Source organism: Morone saxatilis, unplaced genomic scaffold, assembly GCF_004916995.1.
Source record: "Morone saxatilis isolate NCDOM2014 unplaced genomic scaffold, NCSU_SB_2.0 Contig24, whole genome shotgun sequence".
Classification (NCBI taxonomy): Eukaryota; Metazoa; Chordata; class Actinopteri; family Moronidae; genus Morone; species Morone saxatilis.
Genome location: NW_023339807.1, coordinates 16,415,723 through 16,431,552, shown reverse-complemented (window position 1 = coordinate 16,431,552; position 15,830 = coordinate 16,415,723). Strand labels below are relative to the sequence as shown.

Sequence of the window (15,830 nt, the reverse complement as noted above, 5' to 3'; positions counted from 1 at the left end):
GTGTGTTTTTGGGGGTCCACCTGCCACGCCTAACTAATCTGCATAGTGAGATCAGATCACAATGCAGATAGATTTAAGATAATGAGAACGCTTATTAATACCAGGTCCCATTGATCAGATATTATACCAGATAATGTATCCAGATACAGATCTCATGTTAATACCAGGTGTAAATAGGGCCCTTGTGGCATGTCTTTCCCCATCTCTCTCCCCTCATTTCCTGTCATCTCTCTACTGCTATATCTCTAATTAAGGTGTGAAAATGCACAAACATACATAGAAAAAAAATTACAGACATTTCTCTGTATTCTTCAGTAACTATAACTAGTTCCACTTCTGACTTTTCTTATCGCAGACTATAGTAAACATCTATTTAATCCATTAATCAATGAAGAAACCTTTTGATCAGCTCCATAATTTGCAGGATCAGTCATCCGAGAGCGCTGCCATTCCTCACCATGGTTACTATTAAGCCAGCTCCCAACCCTCATACCACAGTTAAATAATCAATCAAAGTGATCAATGACTCGATCAACTGCTGAATACGCATCTAAGTCACTGCCAATCAAACTTTAAACTGTGGTGATGCATGTGCTGTCAGAGCCTTCTGTGTGCATTGAGTCCAAGGAGAATTCGAGACAGATACAAGCAAAGCACGCCTCACCTCTCTGAAGTGGCTTCCCTTCTCTAAACACTGATCTGATAAGATAGGAGCAAACCCCACCAGGAATTTGTTTTCACCGCTCTTTCACTGCGGAGCAGATGATAGCGAAGACACGTGGAGAAGAGAGCCACTTTCGCCCTGTCTCAAGGCACACTAAGGAAGAGCAAGTGAATTCCACCAGAAAGGGAAGAATCCAGGGCTGGTTATTGGTTTTGGCCCCTTGTTAGAGTGACCTAGAGAAGCCAAACATCTGCTTCTCTTATTTGATGGGGAGGCAACAATATGTGCTTGGCACTCGCCGTCAGCTCTCACTCACACAAAAGGAGAGAGAGCAGTCCCGTGACTCAAGGACGGACACAGGCGAGAAATTATGACTGCTTCGATCCCAGTACTCATTGACTAAACACGGATTCAATTAAACCCAGCTGAAGGTCATGAGGTAATACAATGTAAGTGAGTCTGGCGCTGTGCTTAATGGAAGTTCTCATGGCTCTGGTAATATTTAATCCAATGGCCCACCCTGACTACCCCTCTGTGTACCCTGAGTGCTGTCATAACCTGAGTATTGAGAGGGAGGTAAAGAAGGAAAGTGCTTCAAAATCACAGACTGATGTCTGGAAACTGTGTTACTTAATGTTTCCAGATATAGAAAGTTGATAGAGTGTTGTTGTTAAAAACAGACAGACAGAGAAGAAAGAACAGATAAAGATCAGAGAGAGAGAGGGAGAAGGGGGGGGTGACACAGGTGAGGAGGTAGTAAAGTACAGTGGGCGGGGAGTGGATACTCTGAGGGACGGAAGGAGGGAGGGAGGGCTAGAAAAACTAGAAAAAAAAGGAGATAAGGAGGGAACAGGCAAAGGAATTTGTGAGGAACTGAAAGCAGCGGAGGGCGGTTGAGGGGAAAAGGGAGGAGCGCTGAGCAGCCAGCAAGGTTACACATGAGAAGTCTGAGGAGGAATTAAACAAAGCGCAGAGAGGCAGAGAAGGGGAAAGAACAGGTAGAGTTGGTTAGGTTTCAATCTCACCTCACAGCTAATTACTACCTTTCTCACTGTGGTGAAAGAAAGCAAACAGAAACTAAGTGAGGAAAAACAGCAAACAGAAAGGGCAGCTGAGGGCAAGAGAGGAGAAAGCAGAAGTAACAAGAAAAGGAGGGGGAGACAGCAGTTAAAAAGTCTGGTACAGGAGATTAATTGAGCAAGAGAAACAAAAAAGGAGAGGCGAGCCTGAGAGGAGTGAGCAAAAAGGGAGGAAAGTAAGAAAACAACAGAGATACTCATTGACAGAGAGGTCTGGACTTAACTCCATGGATTACTGACATCAGCAAAACAAAGGAAGAGGAGCGTAAGAAAAGAGGTCACTGCGGTCCAGCATCAGTGTAGCTTGCCTGAGCCCGTCTACTATGCAACAAAGACAGCTGAGATAGACAGACTCAAGCACAGACACAGTTCTCAAAGACAGTCCTCACTGTAACAGCACCATGTTGATGAAAGAGTACCGCATATGTATGCCACTTACTGTGGATGAGGTAAGTGTGTTTGTCTTTCCCACACTCACTCATACACACACACACACTACCCTCCTACAACTTTAAAATGACAGACAAAAGAGGGGGTCTTATTTCAATTGTGAAAGTGTTGTTTTCACTTGTAATCTTGAAAGTGTTAATGCGCTGATAAGAAAAGTGCCAACAGAGCACACAGACCTCCCGTGGCTGCTCTGTGGGAGCTATGGCACATTGGGTAGCGAGGTATCGTCTGCACCGGCAGGCTCGGCCAATCTGACGGAGCCAAACACCTGGCTAGTAGCATCATAGCACTACTGTATCTAAATTATCTTCCCATCTGTTTCTCTACTTCCCTCGCTTGCTCTAGCACTCCTAGCTCAAAACTAGTTGGACTGGTTACAGCTTTGCAAGACCTACAAAGGCATTTGGCCTGCAGGTTTATAAACAAAGGAGATTCCGCTGAGGAGAAAGGTGGGCGGACGAGGGAGTTATGCACCACAGTGTCCTTCAAAAAGGATGTCCTCATCACCTCTTGTAACCCCCCCCCCCTTTCAATTCTACCTGTTACCACAACAATGACAGTGACAAATAGCAGTCCAAAATAGGATTTACAGTATCAGTACAGGGCACACAGAAACTTGAGCTTGCAGTAAATCCTCTTTCGCCTGAATGTAATGTAAGTTTAAGTGCAGCTTATTTGAGTCAGTATCAAATCGTGACAGTTACTACAGTCCAAGCTATTTACAACGGCCTAACCATTGCTTCATATTTCTGGTTTGGAATATTCAGTAGTGCTTCTGTAACATAATACAGCTCAGCTGTGTTAAGGAATGTTCACTATTGTATTCTGCTGTGGGAGAAGCCGATGTGTGGCGGCTGTAGTTCAGGCGGGTAGAGTGGCTTAGAGGGGTGGGTGGTTCAATCTCCAGCTCCTCATATGCACATGATGAATACATCTTTGAGCAAGACACTGAAGCCCAACTTTTTCCCTGTGTGTGTGTAGAGTACGGGGAAGGAAAGGATTCAAGTCACTTTGCACAATGTGTTTATTTCATCAGCCAACCTGTAACCTTGAAATAATGAACAGTAAAAAGTATTTCCTCCTACTAGACGTTTTTATGTTTTATTACTTTATGGCAGTGAATCAAGTTGGATTTAATGTAGCTTTTGTTGACACTGATCAACAGAAAAGACCCTAAAAACAGATCTTCTTCCCCTTTCACAGGACTCACCTACTGGTGCAGCACTGGTCATATAATAAGTTAAATAGAGATCTTCTGAAGTCGAGGGGTTTAAGTTAATTCTAGTATAAACACACCTGTATGTGGAAGGGCCGTCTTTTGCTGAGTCAGTATTATGGCAAAACCTGCACCATGAAGATTAAAAACCACAAGTCAGGGCATAGAAACAAGGAGAGTTCCATCTCGACAGATGAATCACTCATTAGGAAATGGAGAGAGTAAAGCACAGCTGTAAATCTGCCTAGAGCAGGCCATCCTCAAAAGCTGAGCTTTTCTGTTGATCAGTGTCAAAAAGGCCACATTCAATCTACTTTGATTCAATGTTGGAAGACCATAAAACATGCAAACTTCCAAGGTGGATGAATACTTTTTATAGACTGTACATCAACACTTTAAAGGGAATTAGAAGCGCTTGATCCAGGCAGATTATTATTTAGGGATGAGTGTAAATGTTTGGAGCTGAGTACACAATCAATTGCAAATATTTAGTTAAGGCTTTTGTAAGCGTCTCGCAAAAGCATTTTCATTTTCAGTGGACAGATCCAGGGTTGCATAACAAAGTCTTTGCTCTTAGCATTTTATGACTAGTAAAAAAAAGTTGCTCTGAGCTGTACCTCCTTTTAATCTTAAATTCTTTCATTTTCGGTTGCCGTCACACTGACACTATCTGTCTCCACTACAGAATGATGGGCTATATTTATACTCCTGGGAATTTATGACAAACTCGCTGCTTGTAAACCGGTTATCTTTTTTTTCTTAAAAAGACAGTAGGAGGAAAATATGTGCCAAAAGCTGCCAATGAATTTGAGTGACTTTCATTACTCATCACAGCCATTCAGAGTGCATAATGGTGATTTAAGGATAGATAAGTCTTTTCAACTTGGTGCCAAGATTAGTTTTCTAGAAAGTGAAACGTTCACAACCTGTGTGTGGGAGGAGCTCAGTCCTCTGTAGTCTATTAAGCACCCATCGCTTTGATTAATTAAGTCCCATGAATACCCAATAAGTAAATATTGAATGTTGACATTCTACAGTAATTGGAACAAGAAGGAGGAGTGTCACACTGATGTCAGTAGAGTACAGTGAAGGATGGCAAACTGAAAGCTGCCCTCCTCTTTCTCTCTTCCTCACCATCTTTCTCTGTTTCTACTTTTAATTAAAACAATGCTTTAGTGGCACAGCAATATAGGGCAACAAAATGAATTACGTTATGTGGCCACAGAAGAACAGTTTAGTTGTTTACACTATAATTTTATTGCTTTTTTCATAATAACTTTAAAAACAAAGTTCACCATGTGATTTGAAATGAAAGGAAACACAGTGTACTGTACACAGAAATAATGCTGTGGAGCAAAAGACAGAGAATGACAGCGGCATCAGTGCAAAAATCTATTGTATTATTGTGTTAAGTGTGTGGTTTGTGAATACATAATCTGTCAGACTGAGCTCATGGAGGAGGCCGCTCCTGATGTCCAAAGGCCTCGTCCTCTTTAGAATACTCCTGCCTCATCAGCACACAAACTGGGGCTGCAGCAGAGAACAAAGCCCCCTCCTCACCCTAATTCAGACACCATGCATTCACCCTCGCTGGCCAAATTAAATTTTGATGTTTGATATGGCCACTTGAGGGAAATCTTTATACATAGCAAGTGACTATTTAAAAAATGAAGAGCAAATACAAAGCTTGCGCCTAAGCAGCACTGAGTAAGTGCCTGTCGAGACAAAATCGGACTCAGCAACTCTGGCTGAACCAACTGCCAGGAGATTTTTCTGTCATCACTCTCACCAGCTCTTAGTGGCTGATGGTTATTATAATTTCCTCAATGGAGTGTGCAGTTCATTGATTCAACATAGATGTGACTGGATTTTTGGTTATTGAAGTCCTCAAAATTATTATCTTTTGGCCATCAGTGTGAGAAATTTTGATATCTTTCAATTTAAACCTTGTCTTAAATGTCAAGCCTTATTATTAAATAGCCTGAAATCACAAATTTGCCTCAAAGGGCTTCAAAATTTGTACAGCGCACAGCGCACACTATCCCTAGACCCACTGTTCGGATTAGGAAAAACTCAAAAAAACTAAATTGAGACTATATAACTATGTAAGAGTCACTACTGTGGCCACAGCAATTAGTCTATGGGATGATGCTGAATGCTAAAATGTAGTGTAATATTAGAACAAGTAGAAAAGAATCCTACTGTAACATCAGTGAACCGCTCCATCCAAAGTTTGCTAACAATAGTTGGAGAGACGAATACATGCGCTTTAGTACTAGACCTACATCAGGCAAATGGTTTAAGACAGTGAGAAGCCATCTTAAATCTGGAGTGGTTGCAAATCTGCAAACAACCACCTGCAGTAGGAAGGCATTAACACTAAACATCAATTTACAATGTGACAGCCTCCAAATCACATACATGAAGCTGGAAAAGTAGGCCATAGTAACACAGTATCATAAGTGTACCCAACGTGGAGTAACCATAAAATAAAATAAAAACATTTATAATAAATACAACAAGGTTTTACATTAATTCCAATGGGCAAACACTACAAATCTACATTAAATAACATAAATATTTAGTTGACTTGTGTGCAATAAAGATGAGAAATGTGAAAAGTCTTTTGCAATTAGACCCCATCGGGACATTGTATTTGAAGGAGTCTGTGAAGCTGTGCAGGAGGAGAGAGAATAGGAGAGAGAATTGTGAATGAATGAGGCATAAAGATAGTCTTCCTGATTGAACTTGCTCTGAGCTTCTTTTATTAGCCTCTATAAGCTACTGGCCCTACCAAATCAAGAAAGGCTGTAACTGTAAAACCTCTAAGAGAATTGAATCCAACGATGAAGCCTTTAATTGTTAATGAATTCAACTTTTCATTTGTAAGAGGAAAAATATGTGAGTTATACAGTATAGTTTTAAGATATCAGAGATGAACATAAAGACCTACTTTCTCAATTAAAATCTTGATTAATGCATGATCGCAATCAACAAACATAACTTAAATGAATCTAACACTGCACTCATAATTTGCTTCATGTTTTCTCACCACTGTTTTTTTTTTTTTTTCTCTTTTTTCACCCCATCCCCATCTCCATAAACCCCATCCTAAACCTGTTCTCGACCTCCAGTACAGGATTGGGCAGCTGTATATGATCAGTAAGCACAGCTGTGAGCAGAGTGGTGGGGGAGAAGGGGTGGAGGTGATGAGGAATGAGTCAGATACTCACCCCCAGTATGGCCCGGGACAGCTGACCGAGAAGCGAATCTACCTCAGCAGGTAGAGTTCAACTCCATTGTGTTACTAATGATGTATTAATACTAATAATTGTAGCTATTTATCCTCCAGTTGTCAGCTCTGTCATTATGATAATTGATTGTATTCGATCTTTGATCTCTTACTTTACTGCAAAGCTTTACATCCTGTAGATCTGAGTTTCAGGTATCACTACTGATAAGTAATAAAACATCATTTCACCACAGTGCAGTGTAACCTGTTTACATCCAAAGTCCAAGTACCCCCTGCCTGAAACGTGTTGAGGCCTGTACTGCAGGGTTACAGTGAAACATTATGTAACTGTACCATGAGCTCATCCAGTAAACCCTTCTAGTCTTCTGTGTAACAGCAGACTTCCAGCTGGGAAAAACATGTCTATGTCAACAAGATGACTGCAATTACAGTGGAATGTTTAGACGCTGATATTTCACTTACAGTGCTAACCTTCTCTGTTGGCAGTTCAGTGCATCAGAGGCTAGTCACACTATAACCATGTTTTCTCGCTAAAAACACAAATTATTTGTGAATAGTTAATTCTAAATAGTAGTTGTGAGCGGACATTAGCACAATTGTAAGTGTTTATTGAAGGATTTTTTTTTTGACATTTTGGGAAATACACCTGCAGAGACTTGAAGAAGATGAGAAGTCAATTTCAACTCTAATATCTGTATGTTAACTATGTAGCTGGAGCCAGTTAGCATAGCTTAGCCTAGCAGATAGCCTGGAAACACTTAGCCTGGCTCTGTCAGAAGATAACAAAATGTGCCTACTAGCCCCTCTAAAGTTCTGTAATTAAAACATTATGTCTTGCTTGTTTAATCCATACAAAAAGGGTTTTCTGCTTTATGGGGGGTCATTTGCCGTACTATTTGTTGTCAGTTGCCAGGCAACCAGGAGGGATTCAAGATTCTTGAACCCTAGATAGCACATAACCCTCCATAAAACAGCAAACTGTAGGTGGATTTTGTTACCTTTGGACAGAGTCAGGCTAGCTGTTCCCCCTGTTTCCAGTCTTTATGCTAAGCTAACCACCTGGCTGTAGCTTAATATTCACCATACAGACACGAGAGTGGTACTGATCTTCTCATTCAACTTTTCAGAAAGGAGTCAGAAAGGAGAATCAGAGTCTTTCCCCAAATGTTTTACTTTTATGTATTTGTGAACAACTATGACTCCTCTTATTGTTTATTAACCAGATGTGTATTTAAATTATTTTAATTGATAAATTATTTATTTATTTCTAAATAGACGAAACTCTATACACTCACAAAGGCCACCAGATGTGGCTGAAAGCTTTGCAAAAAAACTTGTAAAGGGAAAGTTACAAGATTTATGATTATTAAAACTACTGTTTCCGAAGGTCAGAGTGAATCTTGAAGCTCAGCTGTTTTAAACCTGCCTGCACACATTAAAGTGTCCTTCTATCTAATTAGTGTGCTATAAACCATTTATTAAGTATATACAATGCTTATAAATCCTAGATCAGTGGTGTTAAAATAAACTGTTTTTCAAAAAGTAAAAGGCATTATGTTTTTCCAAAATGATTCAAACACAACAGAAGATCTACAGTCTTAGTAAGTAAAGTAAACAAGGAAGTATGCAATAAATGTAAGAACTGAAATGTTGTAATTATTGTTCAACCGCAGGAATTTGAAGATATACGTGACCGCAGTGTTCATGTCATTGTGCTGAAAGAATGTTTATTTGCTTTGTGCTCAGTGTGACAGTCCATTCATCAGCCAATTGTGATTACGGCAAAAGCCCAGTCTAGAAAAACAACCCGAATTCTCTTTTAACTCTGAATTCATTTCCTAACCCTAAGCTAACCTCACTCATTACCCTAATGTAACCTCAACTCTTATTCTAATCACCACTATAAACCCAAGGCCTAATCCTAAAATAAACTCTTAGAGAAGTAAAGAAATTTTCTCACTGTGGAGGATTTTCCTAATCTTTCTGTGCTTGTGGGACATTTGGTCCTCATTAGTAAAGATATGCTGGAACACACACACACATATATAAGTACAGTGAGTGCAAAATGTATTCTACCTCAATCATGTTCTGACATGTGACCTAGAAGCTACAGTAACAATTCATCACCACAGGTGTAATTGGGAATGAGTCATACAAATGAACGCTGCGGTGTGAGTAGCCTACAGGTAATCTGGATATAAATGGCACAAAAACCACTTAGGATCTCTCTGTTTCCCTCTATAATCCCCCTCGCCTACTCTTCCACTCTGTGACCACGATTCTTCTTGCTTCCTGTTTTGCTTTTCAGTAAACTGCCGTCCTGGATTAAAGCGTTCGTCCCGCGATTCTTCTATGTGACAGAAAAGGCCTGGAACTTCTACCCGTACACCATCACAGGTGTGTTATGAGTGCCTTTGATTGTGTTAAACATCAGCTTACTTTCAGCTCAATGCATTATACAAAACTTATTTACTTTTAACAGCTGGTTTTCCAAGTGCCATCAAATATTTAGCACTATGTTTGCATGTATTCCCCTGTGGTAATGTGTATATATGTGTGAGAGCAATTGCGTGCTCATGCATGTATGAGTAACTAATGCCGTTTCTCCCTATCCATATTGAACGTCCCTGGTGCTGCAGAGTACTCAGTAAGTATTCTCACACATCATTTACTGTACATGAATGCAACAGAGCTCATCTCTTTCCAGTATCAGTGGATCTAATCTGCAGCCTGCTTCCATTCTCTCTATCTCTGCCCTCAACCCTTTTTTCTCCATTTTTACCTCTTGTCACCCCCGTAGGTATCATTCCTCCCCAAGTTCAGTATCCGTATTGAGACGAGATTCGAGAACAACAATGGTGATAACGACAATGTGAGTATGACGGAGAGGGAGCGAGAGGTGAGAGAGATGGAGTGATTAGGGAAGAGGGGGAGGAGAAGGACAAGGAGAAGGAGAGAAATAGCAGTTTTCTGCATGCAGTGCAGTATTGGCAGATGTATTAACCTGACATGCAGCAGCCGTGAGACCGGCTGCCATGCTGCATTTGGTCCAAGTGAACATGCATAAACACACACACACACAACAATTGCAAGTCTGTCTGGCCCTTCTGTCTGTGCTGTGTAATCAAGGAATTAAGTCAAGTAACAAGACCCAACATGTCAGAATAGGGAGATCTAGAGTTTGGTTCGAGGAAAGATATGTGGTGAATCTTGTTTCATGTCATGTAATTACAGGTTACATAGAATTATTTTAAGCAAGCATTTAAAGAGAGCTGAACATGATCTACACACATCATCACATAAACTACAGGGCTAAAGTACTTTCTTTTTCATGATATATCTCTACTCTATACTGAAGAACTTTTAAAATATCCATAATATTATATGTATTACTACAATGAGAGCTGAAACAATTCATTTAAATCATTGTCTAGCTTCAGATGGGAGGATTTGCTCTTTTTTTGTTATTGTTTTATTACATTTTTGTTGTTTGTTTTTCACTATATTCAAAGTTTTACAAACCAAACATTCGATCAATTAACTGAAAACGTAGATTAATCAGTAATGAACAACTCATTAGTTGCTGCCCTATAAAAAATAGTTATAGTTTACAGCAAAACATGTTTTATTTGTTTCTTATACATTAAAGCACAAGTAATAATTATGTAATCCCATAATATATAGTAGTAAAACAGTCACTGTGTTGTTGTTTTTTACTTTTACATTTCAATGCAGGCCTTGTAATACTACAAATACATAGTTTTACAGTGTGGCTTTGAATACTACCACTGACAAGGCACGCTGTGTGTCTGTATGAATATCTAGACCACACAAGAAACGCAGAGAGACAATAACAAGGAAACCATGAGAGCGCCATGCCCTGAGCACATTGTAAAAAGCAACACAATACATCCAGCTAATGCAACATATTCCATAAGAGGGACCGAGACCTTGAGTAGACACAGACCAACAGCAGCACCACAGGAGCGTAGCGGGCTATTATCTAACGGCTGGTTTTTCTTATTTGTTAGTTTTCAGCTGTGAAATGAACAACTTCAGCAGGGCATTAGAACAAATTTTAAACAAGGTCAGATAAAAGTGCACTCTCCCAAGCTTCCCTCCATTCACACTCAAGGAAAAGTGTATTCCATTCTCATAATTCTTCTTTTTTCCCTCTCTTTTAATATCCCCCATACGTCCTTGTTGTTTTTTTTTTTTATCTCCCCCTCCTCTGCTCTCTCTCTCTCTCTCTCTGTTCTCTCCTCTCTTTGCTCCAGTGTGATTTGCTCCAAGGGCCTCAGGGTGGGATATAGTAAGGGGTGTTATGGTGTGTGACCTCAGTTTTCTACACAGTTACTCATCTACTCTCTCATCACTCCGCTGAGTGAGTGACTGTATGTGTGTGAGTGTATGTGTGTCTGTTCTCATTATACTGTATGACCTCTCCCATCTGTTTGGCTCCAGGTGTTTGGGGACACGCCGACCCCAGCAGAGAATGTGAGTTTCCTGGATATCCTGAGTGACCCCATCCCTGAAAAGCACTACAAAGAGACGGAGGTACGTACTGTACTTTAACAAGCACACAAATATGCACGTGTGCAGCCACATGAAGGCAGAAACAAATGATTGTGTTGAAAAAACGTTAGCCTACTGAGGAAAATCTGTGTGATAACATTAAAGGAATAGTACAACATTTTTTCAAATGCACTTGTTTAAGTGAAAAGCTCAGTACCACTGAGCTAGAGACTGGAGACATGTAGAGTAGCTTAACTTAAAGACTGGAAGTAGAGAGTAAGACCTAGCCTTGTTCTGTTAAAAGTTACACCTACTAGAGTTCTAGTTAACACATTGTTTCCTGTTTAATTCACACACAAACAAAAATGTTGTGGAGAGTTACATGCCCTGTGTATTTCTTGGCAACCAGTGGGTAGTTAAGGACCGTCCACACCAAGAGTGATAACTATAAATACAACTATAAATATATAGTTGTAAAAATTCACACCGCAACTATAACGACAACGACAGTGTCGAATGATATTGTTTCCTTTCTGAGCAATTTGATGAACGATAATGTGGTATATACTTATTAAATGCTTATTTTAGGCTGCACATTGCAAGTTGTTTTACCTGAGGCATACTGTCAAGCTGTCTTTGGCGCTGATGATTGGTCCTTACTTCTTTTTTTGACCAAAGTATGAATAAAATGTCGACAATAAAAAATAAAAAATAAAAAATAAAAAAATGACAATACATGTAACAGAGTGTTGCATTCTCCTAACTACTCTCGTCTTTGAAGAACTTTGTAAACTCATATCCTTCTGTTGTTGTTTTTGTTGTTTCACTGCACAACGTACAGCAGTGATAGCTAATCAATATACACTTTCTTAAACTGCTGACACAGCTGAAGTGCGCACTGCGTGCAAGGGCAACTGTTTACACAATGCTAACTCTCCGTAAAATCCACCACTTGATGTTATTTTATTTCAGTTTTTGTACAGATTAATCAAACAAGATTCAAAGTGTTAATTAGTAAGGTGTTGGTAGCCATTTTTTAAACTTTTGAATGAGCCAGACTAGCTTTTTCCCCCCTGTGAATTGAACCTAAACTAATCACCTTCTGGCCTTTGCTCCATTAGTGCACAGATATGAGAGTGGTATGAATCTTGTCATCTAACAAATTATGATGTCCAAATGCAAAAACATACCTTTTTCCTTGTGAACTGTTTGTTTTTGCTTCTTAAAAGAGCATAAGTCAGTAATACACCCACACAGCCCTTTTAAATCTGCCTATCTTCATTCCCTCCCAACCAATGTTTTACACTTCCTTACACCCTTCAAGTCCTTAGAGACAAAGGTCACTTCACAGGTCTGGGGTACAAAGAAGTATGCAGCCACCACACATTAACAGAGATGCTCATGTACACATGCATCCACACACAAACCACAAGCACACCAATCTAATAGATGAAATGACACAGTGAGAATATAAAAACAACACTTTCCAATCATCATTTGATCACAGATGCTTAATGTGTGTTATCACACTTATGGGCTGTGTTGAGCAACAATCTGCTTGCACCTCCACACACATATGGTCACACGCACACACACACACACACATACACTTGCAGTACACATAAACATCCATCGTTTCCCCCTGAAGACGCCTCACAGCGGCATGGTTTCTGCAGACTCAGCAAGTAACGTACAAACCTACTGTTTGCTCTGTGCAGGACTTGAGTTGCTGGCAGTCGAGTAAAACTGGTCGAGGGCCTCTGGAGAAAGGCTGGAGAGAAGAGCATAAGCCCATTATGTGCTCCTATAAGAGGGTGCAGTGCAGCTTCGAGGTGTACGGCTTCCAGACCAGAACCGAGGATTTCATACACAAAGTGAGACAGAGCCTTTTTTCCCCATCATGCCTTTCCCCTGTGCTGATGTAAATAGGGTTGGATCAAGATATGATCTGCAGTTAATGTTACGAGCCCTTGTAGGTGGAATACAAGGTGGATTTACAGATAATCAGATTGAATGAAGTGCTCTGCTTTATTTATGCATTGATTTCTGTGTTGGAGTCTTTCACTTTGTACATCTACAGTAAAATGACAATCCTCAGCAATCCTGATATTATTATTGTTGTTATTTGAATGTGCCATGTGTTGAATTTTGACGCAAATAAATTACCACAATAATTTCCAGACATTAGTATAATTACCAAGACCATTGCCAAGATGGCTGTTAGCCTCAAATGACCTCTGCACTAAGTTTTATTAATTCACCATTGGGTCAGATTTATTAGGAAATTTGCTGCATTGTTTTACACCACAAAACAGTAAAAGGCCCTCTGTTCTTCTGACGCAAACAAATGTTTTCAAAGTTTCTCTCTACAGAGGTTGATGGAACAAGTTAAACAGCTGAGGAAATAATCACTCTTAATAACAAGCGACGACACATGAAGAAAACCAAAAGTAGTAAAAGCAAAACTAGCAACGCCCTTTTTTCAGTGTTACAGTAAAGAAAGAGCGTTTACAGGAATATGGGTTACGTTTTGACAAAGCTTTGTGCAAATAACACAGCTGAGATAAGTTTCCACTTATCTCAACTGTAATCTCACTTGTTCAAAGTAATTATACAAAGGTATCGCCATTATTCTGACAATGACATACTGTAACATAATGCTTAATGTACCACTTCACACACGCTTCAAGCACCAAGTAGTTTACGCTTTCTTTTTCCCTGCCATGTTTATGTTTCCATTATTATTTCAGAACATCCGGGACATTCTTCTGGTCGGCCACAGGCAAGCAGTAGCGTGGATAGACGAATGGCATGGTGGGTCACAAATACAGTAACGATGCAAAGTTACAGAAATAAGTTAAACATTTGGAACACCGCAGTTGTACTTTGTTGTATTTTTAAATAAGACTTTACCCTCAATTTACAACCTGTGAAATTTAAAACATATTTCATACTCTGTTCTGATGCTGTATGTGTTTGTACTTTGCTTTCCCCACAGGACTGAATTTGGAGGAGGTGAGAGAGTACGAGCATGCGATGCAAGAGAAGACCAACAGCAAAGTCAAATCCAACCAGAACAACACAGGTGAGGTTGCAGCTCCTGACCTCCACTGTACTGAAATACCACAGAGGATGGAAGAGGAGACAGACGCGGGGGGAGTGAGGGAGACGAGAGTGAATACAGCTGGATGTGAGAGCATTGAAAGTAGAGAGAGATGGAGGGGAAAACAGGGAGAGTAGATTAAAAAAAACAGAAAGTTTGAATTAAATATTTGTGCTATTTGTGCTCCGCTGTAATTATTCTTGCATTTAATTTCAACCTAATAAGTAGGCAATACAGCAGATGTACTGAAGAAGTACAGAGAGGCAAAAAAACCCCTCTCTGATTCTACATTTTTCTAGATCATTACGAATTTAAAATACATCTGAACGGGTATTTTGTATTTATTTAGCCTGCCATGTTATCTAATGCTGTCAACACACTGCAAACTAGTATGAATGAATGGACTCTGTAATGCTAACAGGCTTGAACAGAGACTGCTTGCAACACTAGTGCCTTAGCTGTGCCCTACAAGTACCCAGATGGCTGATGTACATCTGTGGGAGAAAAATGGAGAGAGGGAAGAGCAGTCAGGAGGCATTTCACAACACAAGGAGCAGTGAGGAGGGAGAGGCAGAGGGTGTATGCCCAGAAAAAGGACGACAGAAAGACAGATGTGAGGGGGGGGTGTAGGCTGGTTCATGAAGTGATAATGCCACTGCGTCGGTCTGATAAACAGTGTAATGCAGCCACCTGCTGAACTCTCCCCATCACCATCCCTCTCAACATAAATAACCAGCCATTGCAGCACTTAGCTGCAAATGTCAGCCCTGGTGGGGGTCTGTGTGGGCATATGTGTTGTGTATGTGCATGTGTTTTGTGTGTGTGTGTGTGTGTGTGTGTGTGTGGTCACCCTGCCCCCTGCTGGTTAGTCTGGTGAACCTCAGCTGGATGTGAGAGATATCAAAGGTAGAATTCCCAATATGGCCTGTAGCATCTTGCTGCCTGTGCTCGCTCGCTCGCTCTCTCTTTCTCTCTCTCTCTCTCCCTCTGTGTGTGATGATGAGAGACATCAAGCTGCAACAAATCTGCAGTCATTGCTCAACCTGCTGCAGCTCGCTGCACCGCCATGACCCCCTAGAGGCCAAACGCTGCCACTGCGTTTATCCCTGCACAGATCGAATAATAGTTTTCATTTCATTCATCTGCTGTAATAAAAGTAAATGGATGTCATTTACTCTAGAGAGTCTAATAAAACATCGGGTGTGTGAGTTGAATACCAATAAGAGATTTAACTAATGTGAATCTAAGTGTACCACACAAACCTTAAGTATACTTAAGCAAATTGAAAACTCAAACACAGTTTGGTTTCTCCTCTTCTCAGTGCCTCTTTTGCTTATATTCCTCTTTTATCTCTGTTTTGTTGTTTCTTTCATGTCATGTGTATCGCATTCTTCCTTCATCTCTCAGTCTTTCAACTTCAATTTCAATTTGCTTTATTGGCATGACACGTGAAATGCTTCTGTTGTCAAAGCGATTAGAGAATCGCGGATAAAGGAAAAAGGTACAATAAAAAATATCTCTCTCTGTCTCTATCTATCTGTCTATCTATC

General features: G+C 40.3%; 1 protein-coding gene across 1 annotated transcript in view; it reads left to right on the top strand.

The window, feature by feature from the left end:
* Nucleotides 1-1,574: 1,574 nt before the first annotated feature.
* The window catches only part of pitpnc1b (phosphatidylinositol transfer protein cytoplasmic 1b), a 15,893-nt gene continuing 1,637 nt past the window's right edge, over nt 1,575-15,830 (top strand). Inside the window, exons 1-9 of the mRNA XM_035672678.1 lie at nt 1,575-2,192; nt 6,544-6,692; nt 8,971-9,059; nt 9,302-9,309; nt 9,463-9,534; nt 11,127-11,219; nt 12,896-13,051; nt 13,928-13,991; nt 14,176-14,262. Coding sequence (XP_035528571.1) covers nt 2,145-2,192; nt 6,544-6,692; nt 8,971-9,059; nt 9,302-9,309; nt 9,463-9,534; nt 11,127-11,219; nt 12,896-13,051; nt 13,928-13,991; nt 14,176-14,262 — 766 coding nt within the window. The 5' untranslated portion in view covers nt 1,575-2,144. The remainder of the gene's footprint in view (nt 2,193-6,543; nt 6,693-8,970; nt 9,060-9,301; nt 9,310-9,462; nt 9,535-11,126; nt 11,220-12,895; nt 13,052-13,927; nt 13,992-14,175; nt 14,263-15,830) is intronic.